A 23,906-nucleotide genomic window follows, 5' to 3' on the forward strand; every position below is an offset into this window, starting at 1 on the left:
AAGACTTTTGTCAGCCTGGAATCTAATAATACCCCAGACCAATATTGTTATAATGAAATATTACACTGTCTTCTAGCAATTTCTTGGCAAGTCAAGATAAGACAGAGCTGGAGGGAATTTCAGCAAGTTTATTTCTCATGAAAAATAATAACAAAGTTAGTAAAGCTTACAGAGGTTCACTGGAAACAAAAGTATCCAAGCAAGGAAATATATACTTTGTTATTTCTCCAAATGGACTATTGACAATCAAAAAAGAAACTCGCACATCTGTTTTGTGCATAAAGAAACTAAAACAAAAGCCTGTATCTGGTTTTGTTTGTTCATGTGTTTGTTTGTTTGTCTTTGTTGGTTGTGGAGCTTGAGCTCAGGGCTGGGGCATTGTCCCTGAGCCTCTTTGTGTTCAAGGCTAGCATTCTACCACTTGAACCAGGAGGCACTTCCCTGATTTGTTTTGTTTTGCTTTTTAAATAGAGGTTATTTTCTAAGTGTTTAATTGCATACTATCTAAAGTTTAAAAAGTCATCTAGAGGGGAACTAGAATAACAAAACACTGAAACAAGGACACAGGATGGCCCATTGCAACAATGATATCCACTAGACAGTATACTGGAAATGAACCTTACAACTTGGGGGGCTGGCGGGAGGAGTGTAGGAGGTGGGGGAAGAAGAGATGGTGGGAAAACAACAGGGGGTAACAATGCTTGACAAGAAATGTACTCATTACCTTACTCATGTAACTGTAACCACTCTGTACAGCATCTTTACAATAAAATAAAATTAAAAAATTAACTAAATAAAAATAAAAAGTCATCTAGTGGGCTGAAGTTTTATAGTACTAATCAAAGTATAGTCTAGCCTATGGTTTTGTAGCTTGAGGATAATCCAATATATTAGGATGTGTCTTATGTAAGGACACATCAACTTCATCAACTTCTAACTATGTACTATTTACAAATGATGGAACATTATTTAGCTAGTAGTTAAATAATAATTTGTTGCTAATTTATTATTAATTAGTGATTTATCATTACTGATGAATAATTTGTTAGGAATTAATATGCTGATTGGTTAATGGTAAAATAAAAGTTCTGTTTTTCATATAAAGGCATACTTGATTGACTTAGTAAAAGATCCTAGGACATAGTAATTCTTTTTAACTGGGAATAAAAGGCATGTTGAAGAAAAAAGAAAAGCAACCTACATATGCCTATGTTTTCCTGTGTGATAAATGTATCTATGAACTGAATTTAAGTCATTTCATTAACATTTAGGCTTTATCTTTTTTAGTTTATTTCATTTACTGTGCTTCTTACTGACTACAAGATTTGTCTAGCATCATAATAAAACTAATTAACATACAATATATAATGAATGTCTTTGTAGGCCCAGTTCACGAAACGGTGTATGATTTCTGGAGGATGGTCTGGCAGGAGCAATCTGCCTGTATTGTTATGGTTACAAATTTAGTTGAAGTTGGCCGGGTAAGAGAAAAAGATTTCTTTTAATAATAAATGGAAGTATAGTTGAGAGGCAGCACATGAGTTGATCAAGAGAAAATGTCCTCAAATTGTGTAAAAATAATTCATCAGCATACTATTTCAAATGAATGCTTCTAAAGTGGACCTTATTTGGCAGAGAATTATTTGATGTCTCATTAATTGTTTAAAGTATGTACTAAATTACATTCTAAAATTATTATTCTAAAATTATATTCTAAAATCTAATAGCATTACTATGTTTATGTGTTTTTATGGAGTATATAAATCTATTAGGTAACTTTTTTTTTCATTTGTTAATGTGTTTCTAACTGGATTTTAATGGTAACTTAATCTGTTACCTGGAACTTAGATACTCTTGACTAATTTTTACTATGTATTTATGTCTACCTGTTCTTTTTGGTCATGTAGGTTAAATGCTATAAATATTGGCCTGATGATACTGAAGTTTATGGTGACTTCAAAGTAACCTGTGTAGAAATGGAACCACTTGCTGAATATGTGGTTAGGACATTCACCCTGGAAAGAGTAAGTACTGGGGAATTTTAGTAAGAATATCTATATTGAAATGTTTTCCTCTGAAAATCTCTGTCATGTTTTGCAAAATTCATTCATTCATTCACTCCCTTGAGACCTAAGTCTGTGTCAGCTCTATTTTCTAAACCTTGAGACAAAGAAAAATCTCTACTCTTGTGGAAAAATAGTAATAGTGTATCACCCATCTGTTAATGGGACATGGGCAATAATTATTTTTTTAAAAGGAAATATGTTATATAACATGAAAAGTGCAATGATATAAAAAAAGAAATAGTACTGGAAATTCAAATAGGGAATATTAGGGCTGGGAAGGTGGCTCAGTGGTAGAGCACTTGTCTTGCATGCATGAGGCCCTGGGTTCGATTCCTCAGCACCACATAAGCAAAAAGATAAAAGCTGGAAGTGGCGCTGTGGCTCAAGTGGTAGAGCGCTAGCCTTGAGCTGAAGAGCTGAGGAGCAGCACCCAGGCCCAGAGTTCAGGCCCCACAACCGGACCCCCCCCCCCAAAAAAAAGTTTCTCAAATAGGGAATATTATGGAGGTAAGAAAGGTTTTACAGTTTCAAAACGATGATCAGGAAGGACTTCTTGAAAGCAACATGAACAAGAACCTAGAGAAAATAAGAATTTGATAAATTGTCAAGGGAAGAGTGTGTGCATGTGTGTGTATGTGTGTGTGTATGTCATTTGTGATAGTGAGACTGTCTAAGAAGATTGAAATAGGGTGTGACATTAGGGGGTGAATAAGATAAATACCATGCACCTGTGAATTGCAAACTGTAATTCACTGAAAACTCATGAATGAAATAAAGGGTAGTATGGATGGGGAAGATGAGAAAAAACTAAACGCCTTGAAGAATTATCATGCACTTAAAAAGTTTTATGACAGGAATGTAAAACAGGTCCTGTTGAGGACAGGACTGTGAGTACCAATGGGCAGGAGAGGGAGAACAGAGTGGGGAAAAGAGGATGGATATGTCAAAATACTTTATCTGTGTGAAAATAGAACAGTAAGGCCTTTTGAGATTGATTTGGGAAAAAGTTGAGCAGGAAGAGGAGTTAAAAAAAGGTTTGGGAGAAAGGACAGTACTTGAGAGAAAGACTATAACAGGAAGAATGATATAGAAAATGGAAGCAGAACATAGACATACAGTGCTACAGAACAACTTTACATTCATAAACTGCTTTGTTAAGTAGCAACACGTTTGTACAACTAAAGATAATAAAGTTTTTTAAAGAAAAGCTTCATAGGTTTGACCATACAAATGTTTTACCTGTATGAAAGAAAGAAAGAAAGAAAGAAAGAAAGAAAGAAAGAAAGAAAGAAAGAAAGAAAGAAAGAAAGAAAGAAAGAAAGAGGCCCTGGGTTCGATGCCTCTGCACCCTATAAGTAGAAAAAACCAGAAGTGGGACTGTGGCTCAAGTGGTAGAGTGCTAGCCTTAAGCTGAAGAGCTCAGAGACAACACCCACACCCAGAGTTCAGACCCCATAACCAAAAAAAAAAAAAGTCAAAAGACCATGTGTGTGATTATCAATACCATTGATTAGTGTCTCTGAAGACAGGCTACCTATTAAAAATGTTTCCACTTAAGCCATATTAGCAGTTCCCACCTGTAATCCTCACTTCTCAGGAGGCTAAGACCCAGAAGATCATAGTTCAAACTAGACTAGGCAGAAAAGTCAGTAAGATTCCATCTTCAGTTTACCCACAAAATGCAAGAGTGGAGATAAGGCTCAAGTGGTAGAGCAGGAACCATTAGCAAGCAAGCTGAGTTCAAACCCCAGCAGCCATATCAAAAAAAAAAAAAAAGTGTTTAACCTTCTATGCAATATGCTATTTTGTAACCTCACATAAATGCGTAACTTATGAAAGAATAGTAACACTATTTGTATTGAGGTAGGTATTTTACATGTTGGTAATCATAGTTAAATTTTTTAAACCCTCTATAAATCAATAAAGCATTGAATACTTCAGTCTTTAAAATATTGAGACTTCTATGCAGTTTATAACCTTTGTAAGCCAATCCTTGGGAAATTACTTATTTCATTTGCAAATTCTTTGAAATTAAAATGAAGACTTTGAAAATTATAGATCACTATAAACCCCTAGCAGTAATAGTTAAACATACTATCTAGAAATAGCATTCTTTACCAGTGATTTTGAAAATAATCCCCCCTACATAAAAAAAGTGATTAGAGAAAAATACTAAGTAAATGGTAGCAATGATCAGAACTCAAAAATATAAATGGAAATTTCTTAGGCATATTGTAGTAGAAGAATATAAGCAATGACAGAGGAGATTTTAATCACTTAGCTTGATTTAATGAATAATTAGAACTCATTCTTATTTAAAGAAGTAGAATATGCATTTTCTTAAATCTATGTCAAATAATCGTACTTTAAAAATTATTCATGAATTTAGTCATGAAGAAAACTAACTATTTCACTGGCACTAACAGTAACCTACAACTTTACAAATTAGCTTTTTAGAAGTCATCAAACCCTTGTTTGAATACACTGTTGGATGATTTCCTCAAAACTAAAAATTGTATTTAAAAAAAGAATTCATGGTGAAAAAAATTGTATTGCATAGACCAACAATTTTCATAAAAATTTGCCTCATTATTACTCTCTAAGAAAATGATATATGTTCATAAATGACTTCTTTCTTGAAAGCCATTTAAATCCTGTTGAAAATCATAAAATTAGAAAACCAGAAAACATCAATCTAACAAAGAAAAAATAAATATAGTTGTGGAATACAAACAAGAAAAACATAAATTAAATTCCTAGTTTCTTGAGAAGATCAATAAATTGACTACATCACTCATTTCTAAACAAGGCAAAATGAAAAAATCATAATATTCTATAAAGTCAACTCAGTCAAGAAACACAAAGAAGACCTAATGACAGTTTTGTATTTACTATTAGAAAAATCTATAAATGAAAATATTACATATGAACTTCAGTGTAGATTTTATTCATCTTATTCCAGAGACAAATTTCAACTCAAAAAGTTGGCCCACATATAGAAAAAATGCAAACAAATCAACACCTCACCCCTGTTAGAATGGCCATTATAAAGAAAATAACAATAACAATAACAGATGTTGGTGGGTTGTGGCTAAAAGGGAATGCTGCACTGTTGGTAGAATGTAAACTTGTTCAGCCACTCTGGAAAGCAGTATGGAGGTTCCTCAAAAGACTAGACATGGAGCTCCCCAATGACCCAGCAATCCCACTCCTAGGCATTTAACCAAATGACCACAAACAAGGCCACACCAAAGCTACTAGCACAACCATGTTCATTGCAGTATTATTTATCATAGCTAGACTATGAAATCAACCCATATGCCCCTTAGAAGATTTATGCATCAAGAAAATGTGGTAAATAGACACAATGGAATTCTATGCTTCCCCCAGAAAGAATGACATTGTCCCATTCATAAGGAAATGGAATGACTTAGAAAAAATCATATTAAGTAAAGTAAGCCAGACCCAAAGAAGCATAGGCTGCATAGATTCCTTCATTTGTAATAACTACAATATGTCTAAGATATCCTTAGTAGAGGATAACAGTGATTCAATAGCTATGGACATATGACCATTTGTTAAACAAAATGAACTCCCAAGAATTGGAAGCAAGAGGGTTTTTTAATTATTATTATACTGCTTGCAGTTATTTCTTTTTTCTTTCTTTTTCCTTTTGGTTTAGTCCCTGCTGTTTTTGTACCCTTTGTCTTGTATATAAGTTTATCTGACTTGGGAAAGGGAAGGGAAATCATAGAAACAGTGGGACAAAGGACGAACCAATGTAACAGTGATACTTACTAGGAAATGAACTTTACAACTTGTGAGGGAGGGGAGTCAGGAAGGAAGGAGTGGGAGAATATGAGGGAGGGAGTAGCACTGTTCACAAAGAAATGTAATCATTACCTTCCTTATGTGACTGTAATCCCTCTCTACATCTTCTCCTTTACAATACAATTGTTTAAAAATTGGCACAAACAGAAACAAACAAGTGGTAGAAGGAAAGGGGATGATGGTTAAATTTACTGTTAAAGTTGAACTATGGTTTTATAGTTCATTCAACTTTCCTTATCCTTTTAAAGAATAGCCAAAGCTAATACTATTGAAACTATTTTGGCCAAAGAAACACATTAAAATCAACAAAGTACATTTTAAAATCTCTCATAACAGTGACAATAGAGTTATCTAAAATAGACAAAAGGATCAGACTAGAGAATTAAGTTACAGAAAACTAGTGGAACAAGAAAGCAAGCTGACAAATGCAGGTCTTGAGTTCTTAATAGTACTCTATGAAGCTTATTGGCACAGAGTCTTTCTTTTTGATCACTCTGTTTCTCTAGTACACACACAGTGCAGTCACTTTCATTCAAAACCAGGAATGAATTTAAAAATAAATGATGAAAATTTTAATCCATCAGTGAAGTAAGAAAATCTCACCGCATGACTAGTATGGATAGAAGGATATTTTAAACATTGGAGTAAGCCCAGAAAGATATTTCATTATACTAGTCCACTAAGGGTGAAAACTAGATGATCTTATTAATAGATTAATAAATTTCATTTTATTTAAATGATGTTTAATATAATAGGAAAATAAAGAAACTTTGTAACCATGATAAAGCAATAACCAGTAGCATATATCTTCAGGAGTGGAATACTAAAATCTATTAGTTTACTTATAACCAATGTAAAGGCTATTACTGCTATTGTCACTAGGAAAGTGATGTGAATATTTAGTCTTACTAGTACTTAATGTTATAGGAAATTTCAGCAAAGTAAATAAGAATCAAAAAAAATAATCTGTAAACCGGGCATCAGTGGCTCATGCCTGTAATCCTAGCTACTCAGATCTGAGGATAACGGTTCAGAGCCAGCCTGGGCAGGAAAGTCGGTGAGACTCTTATCTCCAATAAACTACTCAAAAACCGGAAGTGGTGCTGTGGCTCAAGCGGTAGAGCGCTCACCTTGAACTGAAGAGCTCAAGGACAGCGCACAGGCCCAGAGTTCAAGCCTCATGACCAACAACAACAACAAAAAATCTGTAACAAATTAGAAAAGACAAAATTATTTCAGTGTTGAAAGATTTTATATCCAGAAAACTAATACTATTTTAAATGAAATGAAGAAACATTTAAACTATCTAATGAGAAATACTAATAAATGATTATTTTCTGTACTAAAAATAAACTGCAAAATACAGTTTAACACTCTTTCATAAAAATAAAAATACCATAATATCTTTGAATTTATTTAACAAGATTAAGTCCTAATGAATAAAACATGAAAGCATTTTAGAGAACCTGTAATAAGTATTGAATGAAAGGACAGCATGTAATCAGAATATGGGAGTTCTTGACATCAATATCACTACACCCACTTTTTTTTTTGTACCAGGCCTGGGTCTTGAGCTCAGGGTCTGTATGCTATCCCTGAGCTTTTGCACTCAAGTCTAGCACTCTACCACATAAGCCACCATTCCACTTCCAGCTTTTTTGTGGTTAATTTCCACAGACTTCCCTGCTGCTGTCCTCAGATATCAGCATCTTGAGTTGCGAGGATTAAAGAAGTGAGACACAGCACCCAGCTCACTGCAAAGATTTTATATTGCAGTGGCAACATCATGAGATTTTTAGTTTTAGGTTTTTTTCCTCATTATTGAGAATGCAAAACAGTAATTTGAGGCAAGCACATATTTTGTCAGCCCAGAAGGGACTTTGGATAAAAGACTGATTAGGAGAAAATCAACCATGTAGAAGGAAAAAAAAATTACTTTAAGAAAGAAATCTTTTCTGTGTAACAGGAGAATGAAAAGGACTGAGTACCATTATAGCTATACTGGCAAAATAATATCATAGGAAAGGTTAAAAAAATAGTTCACTACCTTTATTCCTATATTTGTCTTGCAAAATAAGGGAGGGAAAAGAATAAGAAGGTGATTTTTTTGTCACTCGTGAGATTTGAACTCATTGCCTGTGTGAGCTTTTTCACTAAAGGTTAGAGCTCTACCATTTGAGCCACCGCACCACTTCCAGTTTTCTGGTGGTTAACTGGAGATAAGAGTCTCGAAAACTTTTCTGTCCAGGCTGACTTCAAACTGTGATCCTCAGATCTCAGTCTCCTGAGTAATGAAGATTATAAGCATGAGCCACCAGCACCCAGCTTGATCATCTTATTCTATGATTCCATGACAGTGTTTATCATGGAATTATCATATTATTATATATTTTATATTATATCATTATATATATGATCACTAGTTTCCAAAGAAGGTCATATTGGTTAACACTAAAGTTAAACAGCCCTTCTCTATTCAGTTTGTTTATTTCATATACTGTGTTTGCCTTTTCTGATGGAGGTAATGAGACTGATGTCCTCACAGGAAGCACACAGTAGATGTAGACTAGTATTGTTGATAGCAGGTCCGTTTCTATAAATTGAATTCTTTAGAAATGAATTTTGCAGTCATCCACTTACACTCTCCTACCTTTGCTGCCCCCAAATCTACCTTCTTTTATCCAAAAGAAAAAGGAAAGAGAAGGCTTTAAAATAGATATTTACATGGTTCCCTTCCATTAGCCCAGTAGGCAAGATGGACAGCAATGACAGCTTCACGTCTTTCATTGTGTGGTTTCGTTATGTGCTGAATTATTTCACAGAGAGAAGAAAAATAGTTTACCCAAAGAACAGTTTAGCTGTCTATATGTTTTCACAAACCAATCTAGAGCACCACTGTCCTGGAAAATCCCTACATGCTATGCTTCAAAACCATTTTCAACTTGGATAAGCAAAGCATTAAAATCTCTCAGTGAGGTGAGAAGCTGGGAAGTCACTGCTCCATACTGTGTGAGAATTCAGCAAGTGGGTCAGTTGGGCAACATTTAGGCTTTAGGGTTTCCCTACTTTTCCCCTAATAATTTTATGTGTTGTGATTCACCGTCAGAAGCAAGCTGTCAGGATTAATTTTATATACCTTGGCTTAACAGAACTAGTACCAATTGTCTGAAGACAAAGGTAGGCCAGGTTGAGTCAGAAAAGGCCAGGTTAAGCCTTGTTTAGAAAAGGCACTATCTCTGGTCAGTGTTTAATTGTTATGGCTATCCATGGGTTCCACTACCCATAATTAGATCAATGGCTTATTTTGTCTCCCATGAATTCACTCTTTCGGTCTTCGCACAGAGGGCGTACAATGAAATTCGTGAAGTGAAGCAGTTTCATTTCACTGGCTGGCCTGACCATGGAGTGCCATATCACGCTACAGGGCTTCTGTCCTTTATCCGGAGAGTCAAGTTATCCAATCCTCCTAGTGCCGGACCCATCGTGGTGCACTGCAGGTGAGTGTCGGTCCACATGCATTCACTCCACGCACTCAGCTTTTGAGAAGAGTATCAACTCAAGGCTTCTCAGTACAGACGCTACTGTGTGCTTACACAGTTCCTGCTTGCAACATGTGTAACAGAAAATACAAAACTGCAATAAAAGAAAAGTTTGCTCTACGTAGGATATAAAACAGAAATTAGAAGATACATACATTCATCCTAATGTGTGCAGTGTTACCCACCATTATCAATGTGGAAACTGCCTTTTAGCGCAACATCTGTGTTTGGGGGGATTTGTGTCACTTTTGTAAATCCAATATTGTGAGGGATGGTAGGTTAAAGTAGAGATTCCTTGTCAATCTAGTCAATTCCCACTAGAACTCTAGCTTTTAAAGCTAAATTCGAAACATACAGAGTTACTAAGTGGCCTAAATTGCAAGAATTTGTGCCATAAAGCAGCTATTTAAAGTTTTCTTTTTCAAAACACCATCTATCAGAGGACCTTGAAAACTACATCAGTGAGATTCACTGAATATATGCCAAAAATCATGAACATTATATCCAGGTTTCTGATTAGAAGCTTCTCTTAAAACAAGCATTCTGAGACATTAAAACAAGCTATATGTCCTCATTTTTCAGATGAGATAAGGAAAAAAATAATAACTATAGAATCTGAAAAGCTTTTCTAAATGCCACATACCATCTTCAAACATTACTACCTCCAACCTACATAATAGGTTGTATTTAAGAACATTTTTCTCTCAGAAAATACAACTTATCAGGATTTAACTGACCTGTATGAAAGGTGGAAGAAACAGTAGAAAGGCAAAGGCAAAGCATTCCGTAAAGATCTGATACTGTGCTCCTTGAAAATAAATCTTCATTTCAATCTTCTTGGAGAAATCTGATGTAGTCTTCAATTACTTTCCTGTCTCAAGCATGAGAGCAGTGATTGAGAAGATGTTAGGAGACAAAGAAATAGAGATAGCCACAAAGTCTCTTGCTTAAATGTCTTTAAGAACAATGAGTATAAGAGAAGTAACTGAATCTGGATAACAAAGAAATAATGCCATTAACTTTCTAAGCATTTAGAAAAGGTTTTCAACTCAGGGGAAAATTCAGGAGTCAACTTTCTCATGAACTGCTTGCTTGCAGTCGTCCAGAATTCTCACACCCTCTCCTGAAACAGAAGTAGCATTTTCCTACACACGTGGGCATCTCTACATTTATGGAAAAGCAGAAACTGCCTGCAATGTATCTAAAAATTAAAAAAAGAGCAAACCTTTAACTTGTTTGCTTCGTTGACTTCCACATATAAAATTGGAAGTATATTTGGAAAAGCTAAAATAAAGTATAATTATGACTTTTAATGAGATATAAGATAATGACTATCATTGTAACCTATGAAAAACCATATTCTACACCTCACAATTCATGCCTAGTTTCCCTACAGACCGTGATTTCAATAGCCATTGTCCTAATGGGCTTTCCTTCTTATGTAGCCTGGCAGTTCCTGTGCATGGTGGCCCCTGACTTCCCATCTGTAAACTGTGGGCTGACTATTCTTTCACCTTGGTGTTGAAAGGAGTGTCTTGGAGATACCAAGCCAGCATTGTCACTTTGTTGTTGGAGAACCCATACCTAGAAGAGTACAGATTTCAGTGTGTAGTTAAACTTAGCTCATCAATCCAATTCTTCCCATTCGTTTACAAAACCAATTAGCATAAAACGCAGATGTTGTGATGTTAGAACTAGACTGACATACACACATCATTCGGAAATGATTTGGAGCTCAAATTCCAATCTTAATTTTTACACCAAACCAAATACTCCATGTGAAGTTGCTTGTGAATTCCTAAGTCTGCACATAGTGTATATACAAAAATGTGCCTTGCACTCATGTTACATCAGTTTGATTTCACTTTATCTGAAAGTGAAAAATATATTTAAGGCTACAAAGACAAACACTCACACTTTTTATTAACATCTGGTGATTTTCAGTGCTGGTGCCGGACGAACAGGATGCTACATTGTGATTGACATCATGCTGGACATGGCTGAAAGAGAGGGTGTGGTTGACATCTACAACTGTGTCAAAGCTTTAAGATCTCGTCGCATCAATATGGTCCAGACAGAGGTATATTGACTCACTGATACTAAATAATGTTTCATTTTGATTTTTTGCCTTTTCAAACAAAAAATTCTATATTTTTCATATATAATGGTCATTCAGCTCATCAAGACATAGGAGAATTCAGCTATCTTAATTATCTTAATGTACATGCTCACTATCCTCTAGCTTCTACAGAGTTTTTTTTTTTTTTAAGATATGATGAGTGTTTCTGCTTTCTTTTGGTAGGAACAGTACATTTTTATTCATGATGCCATTTTGGAAGCCTGTTTATGTGGAGAAACTGCCATACCTGTCTGTGAATTTAAAGCTGCATATTTCGATATGATTAGAATAGATTCCCAGACGAACTCTTCACATCTCAAAGATGAATTTCAGGTATGGACTATTTCTGAAGCCTTTTTTATGACTTATTACAACTTGTTCTGGGTACTAATAACTATTTTATGAAAGGTCCTGGCAAGTCAAATTTGCAACCTTTGACCCTACTTCAAGTATAATATAATACTTGTCTCTTTCATTGTACATTTTATAGAATCACTTTCATATTAATCAGCTCATATCTGCTATGTCTTGTAAGGCAAATGAGTTGCGTCCTCAAGGAAAAGTATAAGGGAAAGGCATTATAAAAGTCAAATTTGATGATGATTTGTATCCCCTTTTTTCATGTGGCCTCTTAGAAATTTGACTGGCTACGTCACTTTCAATGTGAGATCAGCACATAAATACTAATAGCTAAAGTTTGTGCTAAATATTGTCTCTAACTAGCCAAAGATTGATAAGAATGAAGTCATAAATAGCTCTAGAAAATCAATACTTTCCTTCGCAGCACAGTGATCCTTCTACCAAGCACCACTTGTGAATCTTCAAATGTGGCCTTGCTAAAGTATGATTGCAAATTATACTAATACAGTTTCCAGTTTGGATAGGTCAGCATCAGCAGTCTAGACCACCTGGGTTGTATTGTGTTCGGTTACAGAATGTATTTTTCAGGTAGCTATGTTGTTTAGCTTGTCTTTTCATTTTAAGAAGAAGCACATTGCACAATGTGTGTCTTGTTTCTTTGGTACTTCTCAGGCTTCATTAGCTCTAAGTAAAAAAGTCATATCAGCCTGTCATTGTGCCAACTTCCAGGCCTTGCAAAATCTTTCACTTTCTATGTGATCTCCTGAATCCGTGATGGGTCTGTTTGCTATTAAATGGGTCACTGTCTTTTTAACCTGGATTCTTATTTCTCTTTAGACTCTGAATTCAGTCACCCCTCGACTACAAGCTGAAGACTGCAGTATAGCATGCCTGCCAAGGAACCATGACAAGAACCGTTTCATGGACATGCTGCCACCTGACAGATGTCTGCCTTTTTTAATTACAATTGATGGAGAGAGCAGTAACTACATCAATGCTGCGCTTATGGATGTAAGAGACTACCTTCTTTGTTAGTGGAGAAACGCAATGAAAATCCATGTATGCCCCTGAACACTGGCTTCTTTCTACAAAATTTAAATGGCCTAGAATTGAAAATTGGAAATTTGCATGAACATTTTTTCTAGAAAGTGATTTCAGATTTGACTCATGAAGATTCTTAGTAATTATAATTTTTTTTAGCTTTATTGGAGAATTAGGGCTTGATGATCAGTTATTGTCTTTTTTTTTTTTTTGTCCGTCATTGGGCTTGAACTCTGGGCTTGGGCACTGTCCCTGCGCTCTTCAGCTCAAGGCGAGCACTCTACCACTTGAGCTACAGTGCCACTTTCGGTTTTCTAGTGGTTTATTGGAGATAAGGTTCTCAGGGACTTTCCTGCCCGGGCTGGCTTTGAACCATGAGCCTCAGATCTCAGCTTCCTGAGTAGCTAGGATTACAGGCATGAGCCACCAGTGCCCGGCTCAGTTATTGTCTTCATAGAAGAAATTGTGGAGGTTGTATTTTTTTCATTTTAATTATTTTTTTAGAAAATAAAGAAATTCATTCCTTATCTATTTTGATTGTCATTAAGGATGTATTTTTAAAGTCATAGGATGCCACATCTTAACAAAATTATGCTAATTTGGGGAATTTTATGTGTCATGTAATGTTCCCATAATTTACAGCTAAGTTGTTTTATTTGCTTTCAGTGAATAAGGACTTTTTGGAAATAAGTATATGACCATTGGTGTACATAAGCCATAGGAGTCATGAAATGGGGCTTTCTTGTCTTGGTCCTATATTTACTTCTTTGAATGAAGTAATAATTCATTTCTTCATTTACATTCGTTTGGAGGCATCAAGTCTACCCACAAAGGAACTCAGTAATATTCTCCAGTGGTCCCCATGGCATAGGCAGCATTTTGGTCCATCTCTGCATGAAATGACTACCTCCTATGGGTCTTCCTCTGAAGTGGATTGAGTCTGCTTGAACAACTGATTAGCAGTTTGTGTTCTCACCTTTCCCTATCTACTGTGTTTCTTCACAGAGCTACAGGCAGCCAGCTGCTTTCATCGTCACACAGTACCCACTGCCAAACACTGTGAAAGATTTCTGGAGATTAGTGTATGATTATGGTTGTACCTCCATAGTGATGTTAAATGAAGTCGACTTGTCCCAGGTTAGTGGGCATTGGTTGCTTTGTATATTCATATACAACTTAATAGAGTTAAAAATCATAATTTCTATTTTATATAATCCTAATTAGAAAACTTCATACTCATTTTTTTTCTTTCAAAATATTTCTCATCTAGGGCTGCCCCCAGTACTGGCCAGAGGAAGGGATGCTACGGTATGGCCCTATTCAAGTAGAATGTATGTCTTGCTCAATGGATTGTGATGTGATCAATCGGATTTTTAGGATATGCAATCTAACCAGGGTAAGTCTAACTGACTCAGGGTGAATAGATAATTATTGTGATGAACATAATTCACCTCAAAGATCTGAGAGAGAAGAATTAGTAAGCACCCCATAATGCATGAAATAACTAGTGATATCTTATACCTTAGTGCTAGGACAGGAAAAGCAATCCAATCCCCCCAAAAATTAGAAATACAAAAGCCCAATTTTGTTTCCAGTTACTAACTAGGTTAGTCTATCACATCTGGAAATCTAGATTCAGAAGCAGTAGCCCAGATAGATTTGATAGGCAGGCCTGCATCCTCAGAATCACGTGCACTTCAGTAGATATCTAGCCAGAAAATGGCCGGCAATTGAAAAGTAAGAAAATAATGATGTTGTTGATGACAAAGATTTACCTCAGGAGGGAGGAACATGTCAGAGCAGCTATTATAGGGTAATTCTATGTCAGTATTCCAAGACCCACATATAAGAGAAGAGTCCAGGCCTGAAAGAAAAGGTAGATCCTTGCCATCACTGATTCTTCTACTAACAATGCTATCTTTCTAAGCACCGTGGTTTTGGCTCTGCAAGATCTAAAGCGAGAGTTCTGCTGCCACTTCTGTGCCTTTTCCTATCAGCAACATAACAACTGTGTCCCTTAGGTGTCCTTCCCCTGACTAGTCATGTGCTTTGCATTAAATAGCAAGTTGGAATTATCTTTTTCCCAAAACAAGTACTAAGACCATTTAGATTATAGCACTGGCGAGCAAGCAGAATTTGAAAACCATAGTTGGAAAGCTGCATTTTCATAAAGGAAAAGATAGCTTCTGCTTACAAAGTACCCACTCGATGTGTATGCATTATTTTAAGTGTGTGATTAGGATTGTCATGTTTCAGTATTTCTTATATCAAAATGACTATATGTGTGTCTGTTAATTAGCCTATATGTATATAACTATAAACAGGGGATAAAATCATATCCAATTCTATCGCTCATTTCAGTGGAGAAAAACAGGTAAGTTCAATCATGTCATAATATTCATGCATATCTTAGATGTTAATTTAAATGGAATCTCATTATGTCTGCACATCTGTTACATTATGGTTCTAGTTATATTTTAGCTGAGCAACCATAGCTGCTAAAGTAAGAAAGTAAAAGACCTCTGTGAATTGAGCTGTTTATGTGGGAAAAAAACTAGAAATAATATTTAAAATCCATTTTTTTCATTATGTATGTTTATGTGTTTCTTTATTTTCCTCCATATCTGATGTTTTGGTGCTTTTTAAGGTATGATACTTTTTCTGTTCCTGGACTCATTATTTAATAGGACTTCCTTCATCATGTACTTGGTATGCACAACTGTCAAGATGGGTATTGTATTCCATAGAGCTGGAGCCCTAGAGGCTGGCACCTAGAGGTTCAGATAGGATGCCTTAAGATACAGCTTGTTCAATGTATTTCATAGTCTTTCTTGTCTTGAGTTTAACATTTTGATTTCTTTTAGCAGTACTAGCATTTGAAAAGTACTATGCAAGATTCTTGTGACAGAGTTAGAGGGAAAAGAGAGATTTGCTTAGCCTTAGGGAATTTACATTTTATCAGGGAAGGTAAATAATCACTTATTTACTAATGTGATATATATGTGACAGAGGAAAAGCCCAGCATGCAGTTTATTTAAAACTGGAAGGTGAGACATAGCTATGTGATCACAGAAGACATCTCTAAGATACTGGTATTTAAGACAAAATTTGAAATCTGAAGGTGATATTTGAAGGTGAGAAACCAGCTATCTTGCTTTGCCCGAGACAGAGAACTTTCCCAGAACACATGGGTTTCAGTTCTAAAACAGAAAAGTTCCCGTACTTGGATAGAGAAGAGCAATCAAGAAAAAAGTTTCCAAGACCAAGGGGACAGCAAATGCAAGAAGTTAAAGCAAGAAGTGTCTTGATAATGCATGTATGAAAGGAGACCTGTGTAAAACCAAGTCTCACTGGCTCATACCAGCAATAATATCTACTCAGATTGACATTTGGACGATCTCAATTCAAAGAAGCTGGGACAGAAAACTCTGAAAGACTGCATCTCCAGTTACCCAGCAATATTAATGGACTGGAGGAATGACTCAAATAGTAGAATGCCAGACATGGGCCAAAAAAAAAAAAGACTAGCCGGGCGCTGGTGGCTCACGCCTGTAATCCTAGCTACTCAGGAGGCTGAGATCTGAGGATCAAAGCCAGCCCGGGCAGGAGAGACCGTGAGACTCCTATCTCCAATAAACCACCAGAAAACCGGAAGTGGCGCTGTAGCTCAAGTGGTAGAGCGCTCGCCTTGAGCTGAAGAGCTGAGGGACAGCACCCAGGCCCAGAGTTCAAGCCCCACGACCGACAAAAAAAAAAAAAAAAAAAGACTAAAACAGAATGGCATGCCATTGTATCTAGAACTGGAATGCTTACTAGGTAGAGTAAAAAGAAGTTTGGAAGGAATGGAATGAAATCATGTGAAGATTTTCAAGTCACAGTAGAGATTTGGATTTTATGCTAAGATCATCTGAAGTCATTCAAGTTATCAACATCATTGTAGATATCTGTAGTAAGAATGGATTGGAAAGATATCAAGGTTTATTCAGAAAGATTAGCATCAATTATTTATAAATTGTGACTAACACTGGCAACAACATGACAAGTGAATATGAAAGGAACTTAAGAAATATGATCATGGGAATCAAGCCCTGGATTGGGGATGTGCCAACCATAGACCTAAAGAACACTTCCCATGTTTCTCATCGTGTCACATGGAATGCTTCTGTAAGAGCGCATGCCATCTAGACGCCAGCCAGTGTGAATGCACTTTGTATTATAAAGTACGTACATGCTTACATTCACCAAACTGCTACTCTCACCTTACTCTAATTCAAATATTTTTCCATCTTCAGCCACAGGAAGGTTATCTGATGGTGCAGCAGTTTCAGTATCTAGGGTGGGCTTCTCATCGGGAAGTACCTGGATCCAAGCGGTCATTTTTGAAACTGATACTGCAGGTAGAAAAATGGCAGGAGGAATGCGAGGAAGGAGAAGGGCGGACCATCATCCATTGCTTGTGAGTAGAGCTGATTGGCCTTAGAACAAGGGAACGCCTTAGAACTCAGCTTGTGTTCTTTTCATTTTTTAAATCTTAATTGTTAGTGTAAAGGTTATGTACAGAGGGGTTACAGTTATATAAGTTGGATAAAGAGTACATTTCTTTTTGAACAATGTCACCCTTTCCCTCCCTCTCTCCTAGTTTTTCCCTCCCATCTCCACATACAAGTTGTATAGTTCATTTTCAACATAGTGCCTTAATGAGTATCACTGCTGCATTTGTTCACCCTTTTTCCCTCCATTTCTATGCTCTTCCTTACCCTCCCAAAGACAGATAAATGAACAGACAAAACAAAAAGAAAACAAAAACAGCAACAAAGAAAATAATAAAATCTCTTGTTTCCATTTCCTGGAATTCATTTTGATAAATATTACCTCATATGATCAGATGCACATAGCTACTGCACCTGTGATCTTCTCCTAAGAATATCCTCCTTATGTCTCATTCAGTGTATACTAGAGTTCCTTACATCTTCAAAGACTACGTGGTATTTAAAAATGAAAATCCCCCAACAACAAATCTTCAAAGAAACAACTGCCCAATAAATAAGTGGGCTAGGGCTGAGAAGGTGGCTCAGTGGTAGAGCACTTGCCATGCATGCATGAGGCCCTGGGTTTGATTCCTCAGCACCACATAAGCAAAAAGAAAAAAAGCTGGAAGTGGTGCTGTGTCTCAAGTGGTAGAGTGCTAGCCTTGAGCTGAAGAGCTGAGGGACAGTGCCCAGGTCCAGAGTTTAAGCCCCACGACTGGACCCCCAAAAAAAAAACAAACAAGTGGGCTAAAGACTTAAAGAGAAACTTCTCTGAAGAGGAAAGGAGGATGGCCAATAGACACATGAAGAAATGCTCAACCTCCCTAGCCATAAAATAAATGCAAATCAAAATAACATTTAGATACCACCTCACCCCAGTTAGAATGGCTATAATCAAGAACTCTAATAACAACAGATGCTGAAGGAGATGTAGACAGAAGGGAACCTTACTGCACTGTTGATGGGAGTATAAATTTGTTCAACCACTTTGGAAAACAGTATGGAGGTTCCTCAAAAGACTCCACATAGAGCTCCCCTATGACCCAGCAATCCCACTTTTGGGCATTTACCCAAATGTTCACAAACAAGACCATACTAAAGCTACCAGCACAACTATGTTTATTGCAGCATTATTTACCATAGCTAAGATATGGAACCAACCCAGATGCCCCTCAGTAGACGAATGGATCAAGAAAATGTGGTATATATACACAATGGAATTCTATGCCTCCATCAGAAAGAATGACATTGCCCCATTTGTTAGGAAATGGAAAGACTTGGAAAAAATTGTACTAAGTGAAGTAAGCCAGACCCAAAGAAACATAGGTCCCATGGTTTTCCTTATTTGTAGTAACTAGTGTATGTCTGAATCAAGCAGAAAAGATCAGATAAGTTGATGTTAGGGAAACGAACCCTAAGATATGTATTCAAATGTTTTTTTTCTTTCATGCAATTGTTTCTAATACATTTATAAGATTATTTCTTTGTTGCTTTGTATGTCCCTCCCCCATGGTATAACCCCTGCCTTCACTGTATTTGATGTTGGTATAATTTGTGGAGGGGAAGGGAAAAAACAAATCGTTTAAATAGGGATACAGGTAGATCAATTGAAACAATGCAGCAATGAGATGTACAAGTCGTTATGTCGAAAACAAACTTTACAACTTTGGGGGGGAGGGGCGGAGGTGGGGGAGGATGGGAAGGGATGGGAAGGGGAAACAGGAGGAGGCTACAATGCTTGATAAGAAATGTACTCATGATCTTGCCCATGTAATTGTAACCCCTCTGTACAGTATTTTCACAATAAAAAAATGAAACTCTTGAATCTACCATATTTCTCATAATAGGATAATTAGCCAGTAACTGACTTTCATTTTTGTATTCTCTAAATATTGTTATAGAATTGCTTTATGATTTAAACTCTTTTGAGCACTACACTGAACTTCCCTGATGTTCACATACATTGGAATGTCAAGGTATCCAGGTTATTCCTCCAGGAAGCTCCTGAGCTAACTCAGTCTCGTATTTCCTATTTCCTTCCCCATACACACACATGCACCTACAGAGAGCAAAATCAAACACAAATGGAACAACATTTAAAAGCTAATGTTTTCTTCTCTCAAATAAACGTAATATTATGGCTTAGGGTTCCCTAGAGCTGCCAAAAATAAATTTGTTTTCTCTACTTTCAGAAACGGTGGCGGGCGAAGTGGCATGTTCTGTGCTATAGGCATTGTTGTTGAGATGGTAAAGCGGCAGAATGTTGTAGATGTATTCCATGCAGTGAAGACACTAAGAAACAGCAAGCCCAACATGGTGGAAGCCCCGGTAAGTCACAAGGTTTCAGACTCATAAAGGATCTTAGAAATGGGCTTGTAATGATTTCATTTCATACAGATGAGAAAATAGACTATTGTGGGGATCTCCCCACTAATTTTTAGATTGTGGAGTATCTCCCTTCTGTGTCAGCTCATCACATGTCACATAAACTGTTAGTAAATGGTTCAAGATGAAAGTCTACTATCAAAGCTCTTTTCTCATTTTTCTCCTTTTTATTTTATTTTGTTTGATTTATTTTTTTTTTTACTGCTAGTGGGACTTGAGCTCAGGGCCTCAGATGCTCATATTTTGGGGTTTTTTCTTTTCTTTCTTTCTTTTTTTTCTTCTCAAGACTATTACTCTACCACTTGACTCACACCTTCACTTTTTGCTGATTAATTGGCATTAAGAGTCACACGGACTTTTCTGCTGAGCTGACTTGGAAACTATCTTCAGATTTTTGCCTCCTGAGTAGCTAGGATTACAGGCAAGAACCACTAGCACCCATCTTTATTTTCATTATGTAAGGCATATTGAGTTAACTACTAAAACATTTATTTACAATCATGTTCATAAGTTGCCTTGTCTTTGACACCCAGATAATTGTATTTTGTTTTGTTCTGTTCTGTTTATTGATTTTCTTCTTTGCAGTACTAGTAATGGGACCCAGGTCCTCACCCATGCTAGAGCTACAACCCTAACCCAACCATACTCTGGATTTTTAAAGGATAGCTGACACTGAATTCAGTCTGATTTGTCTAATTAAATTAGAAAATATTAAACTATCATTGTTGACACTTTTCAGCTTTTATGATCTATAAAGTACAGTTCATGTGATATCACAGAGTTTGTCTGGGCTTGCAGAATCAGAATATGGCTTTCAAAATGGTATATGGTCTATGGGTATATATGAGTCAAGTTTCACTTGGGTGAAGCTTCTAAAGCAAGATATCTGGGTTTCACACGTGTACAAGATAGTTCAGATGAGCAGCAAGTGTGTAGCTGAGACTCAAGAGAAAAACCCAAAAAACCAAGGCATCCTTGTTGCTTGCCCTACCTTTATCAAGATGATCAGATAACTCAAATGAGCAATTCAATAAACCTTTAATGTATTTTCACCACTTCCTGTTTCTGGGTTGTTCACACAAGAGGTGAATGGCTTCCTGAGACAAAATTTGAAGACTTAGGTTTGTGCTATTTCATTTTGACAAAGGATAGCAGATAACTGCCTTTTCTCAAGTCTCTCACTCTCTCTCTTCCCCACGGACAGGATGATGCTGGTTTTGTCTAGATTGGTAGCAATCAACATTGGGAAAAGGGTGAATTTGAAAGAGTTTTGGGGGAAGAATTTTCAGATCTTTATACAAAATGGATGGGGTACTATTTCTGCCTTTAAATCATTCTAATCTGAAGAGTTGTAAATTGCAACATTGAGGCTCTGGGAATCACTCCTGTCTTCAGAATTCAATGTTTGTTCTACATTTAACTTTATTATCTTGCCTTTTCTGGAAATTAAAATTTCTGTAGTTAAACACTGCCTTTATGGAATCTTCCATAGAGTTGCTATTTTTTTTCTTACATTCAGATCTAATTATTACTAAATACCCAGTTGAATCAAGGTTAATAATTAATTCAGGTTGCTAAAGGGTTGAGTTGTTTGGCCAGGAACTTTAGAGTTAAAATTAGTAGAGAATGTTTAAAGAGATAGAACTGTTCCCAACACTTTTTTGGCTTAAAGAACCATCTACAAGATGGACTTACCACAGCAGCAGGCTAATTTACTTCGAGAATTCTTAAGAGTGTTAAATACTTCTTGGTAAAACTTTTATAAATAATGAGTAATATTCATTTATAAATAATATTTATTTCAGATTGTTCTCTAGCATAACCACTTAGACTGAATTAAGAACTTTAAAATGAATTAAATATTGTACATCACAATTTGCAATACACTATAAGAATTTTTCTAAATCCTTAATAATGGACCAAGTCCATGGATTTATGACTCAAATTATTAGGTGTAACTCAAAGTTTTATTGCCAGCCAAGTTATCTGATGTAGAGAGAGGGGACATTAATAAAATTATATATACATAGCTAGCCGTGAAAATTTCAAGAATCACTAGCCATCCATGTAAAATTTACTTAAGTAGTAGTCTGGTGGACTATGTACCAAAGAAAAAATAAAAAATTTGAGTTGGGCCCTGGTTGTTCATGCCTGTAATCCTAGTTACCCAGGAGTCTGAGATCTAAGGATCTCAGTTTGAAGCCATCCCACTTGGTAAAGTTTATGATGAGACTCTTATCTCCAGTCAACCACCAGAAAACCAGAAGAGGTGTTGTAACTGAAAGTGGTAGAGCATGAGCCTTGAGCAAAATGCGCAGGGATGGGGGCGGGGTGGGGAGGGTAAGGGGGGAGTGCAGGTGTGAGAATGTGGCTTAGTGGTAGAGTGTTTGCCTTGCGTGAGTGAATCTCTGGGTTTGATTCATCAGTTCTACACAAACAGAAAAAGCCAGAAGTGGCACTGTGGCTCAAGTGATAAAGTACTAGCTTTGATCAGAAGAAGTTCAGGGCACATCAGAAGAAGTTCAGGGACAGTGCCCAGGCTCTGAGTTCAACCCCCAGGACTGGCAAAAAAAAATTTTTTTAAGTGTTCAGGGATAGCATCCAGGCTCTGAGTTCAAGCCCCATGACCAGCTTTAAAAAAAATGAAACTGGGAAAAACAATTCATAATAATTGACTTTGCTTTTATCTTTCTTTATTTTTCCCCTGGGGAAAATAGTCAATGTGGAGAAAAATAATAGCACACATCTTTGTAGCCATAGTTTAAAAAAAATAGAGAACCCACCTACCAATCCATATCACAGATTTTTGTGTAATACTAAAAAGATTTTAAGTACCATGGAAAAGACACATAACAAAGTCACATAAAGTAAAATATAAAATTATGTTTTGAATATTCCAAAAGAATTATCATTTTAACCATATACTTTAAAAAACTATATTAAATTAAGGCAATATCTTAACAATTTCTTCTCATGGAAGAATTGTATCTCTTCTGCTTTTTTTTCTGTGCTGGGAAATATTTCTGTAATGATGAAGCATTACTGTTATAACCAGATTTTTTTTTAATCTGGACAATTAATGATTCTCTTAACAAAAAAAATAGGTGGGCAAAGATAAAATATCTTTCGTCATTGTTCTTTTTCTTAAACAAAGAATGATTAGACTCAATGTAAACTATGCCTAGCTCTTCTTCTTGTATATAGAAAACAGTGATGTTGCAACTGTCAGGTGATCTAAATTGGGTGTTTAGTTTTCCTTTAGCAGCTATTCTCCACCATTAGCCTTTTTCCTAATTTCTTTCAACCCTTCTGTTGTGATGTTTTCCAGGAGCAGTACCGTTTCTGCTACGATGTAGCTTTGGAATACTTAGAATCTTCTTAGTCGGGTGAGAATTTCCACAGTGCATCCACACAGAAACCTGTTCATCTGTTGAGCCAGCAGCAGTTGTAACCTGTTACACCTGTGCAGAGAGATTTTAATGTGGGGGGTGGGAGGATTTTACATTTGAGAGGTAAAAGTATTTTTCTTATGAAGATGTATCTTAATAAAAAAAAGAGAACTTGATTACTTTCTATTGCTGTATTAAAGCATCTACATCTCATGCCACATGAAATATGTTTAATAAGAACCAGATTCAAATGACAACTTATTAGTGTTTGTGAAGTGAATACACAACATTTTCTCTCCTGCCTTAGGTAGAGCATCCACTACATGTTGCATGAATTAATACTTTCTATGTGGCATTTTCCTCCCTTTTTAAAATAAAAATCTGTTGAATCCTTAAAGGAATAAGAACAAAGAAGAGCTGTGCAAATTCACAGTCAATTTCATTTTTATATGTTCCAAGTGTAGCAGATCTCTATATAAATATATAAATATATATAACTGTCTTATTTTCTTTTAATGTGCAATGATGGCTGGATCATTTAAAATTCTTTTTAGAAAATAACATAAGCCAAAGACTTAAGTGTAAATATGTCTATAAGGAAAAAGCACATTATATTTATTGGTTACTTACATTCCTTTTTTGATGGC

The 23,906-nt window shown here is 36.1% G+C and overlaps 1 protein-coding gene across 9 annotated transcripts in view; it reads left to right on the plus strand.

Moving 5' to 3' along the window:
* Ptprk (protein tyrosine phosphatase receptor type K) overlaps positions 1-23,435 on the plus strand; it is a 502,301-nt gene extending 478,866 nt beyond the window's left edge. For all 9 annotated transcript variants that reach the window (XM_070010263.1, XM_070010262.1, XM_070010264.1 and 6 more), the window contains 11 exons: positions 1,384-1,481; positions 1,908-2,024; positions 9,240-9,394; positions 11,381-11,516; positions 11,739-11,888; positions 12,753-12,926; positions 13,962-14,093; positions 14,227-14,352; positions 17,249-17,412; positions 19,678-19,813; positions 23,199-23,435. In XM_070010263.1, coding sequence (XP_069866364.1) covers positions 1,384-1,481; positions 1,908-2,024; positions 9,240-9,394; positions 11,381-11,516; positions 11,739-11,888; positions 12,753-12,926; positions 13,962-14,093; positions 14,227-14,352; positions 17,249-17,412; positions 19,678-19,813; positions 23,199-23,252 — 1,442 coding nt within the window. In that variant the 3' untranslated portion in view covers positions 23,253-23,435. The remainder of the gene's footprint in view (positions 1-1,383; positions 1,482-1,907; positions 2,025-9,239; positions 9,395-11,380; positions 11,517-11,738; positions 11,889-12,752; positions 12,927-13,961; positions 14,094-14,226; positions 14,353-17,248; positions 17,413-19,677; positions 19,814-23,198) is intronic.
* The last annotated feature ends 471 nt before the right edge of the window (positions 23,436-23,906 follow it).

The sequence above is a fragment of the Dipodomys merriami genome, unplaced genomic scaffold, assembly GCF_024711535.1.
Source record: "Dipodomys merriami isolate MVZ:Mamm:240054 unplaced genomic scaffold, mDipMer1.0.p SCAF_8, whole genome shotgun sequence".
NCBI lineage: Eukaryota > Metazoa > Chordata > Mammalia > Rodentia > Heteromyidae > Dipodomys > Dipodomys merriami.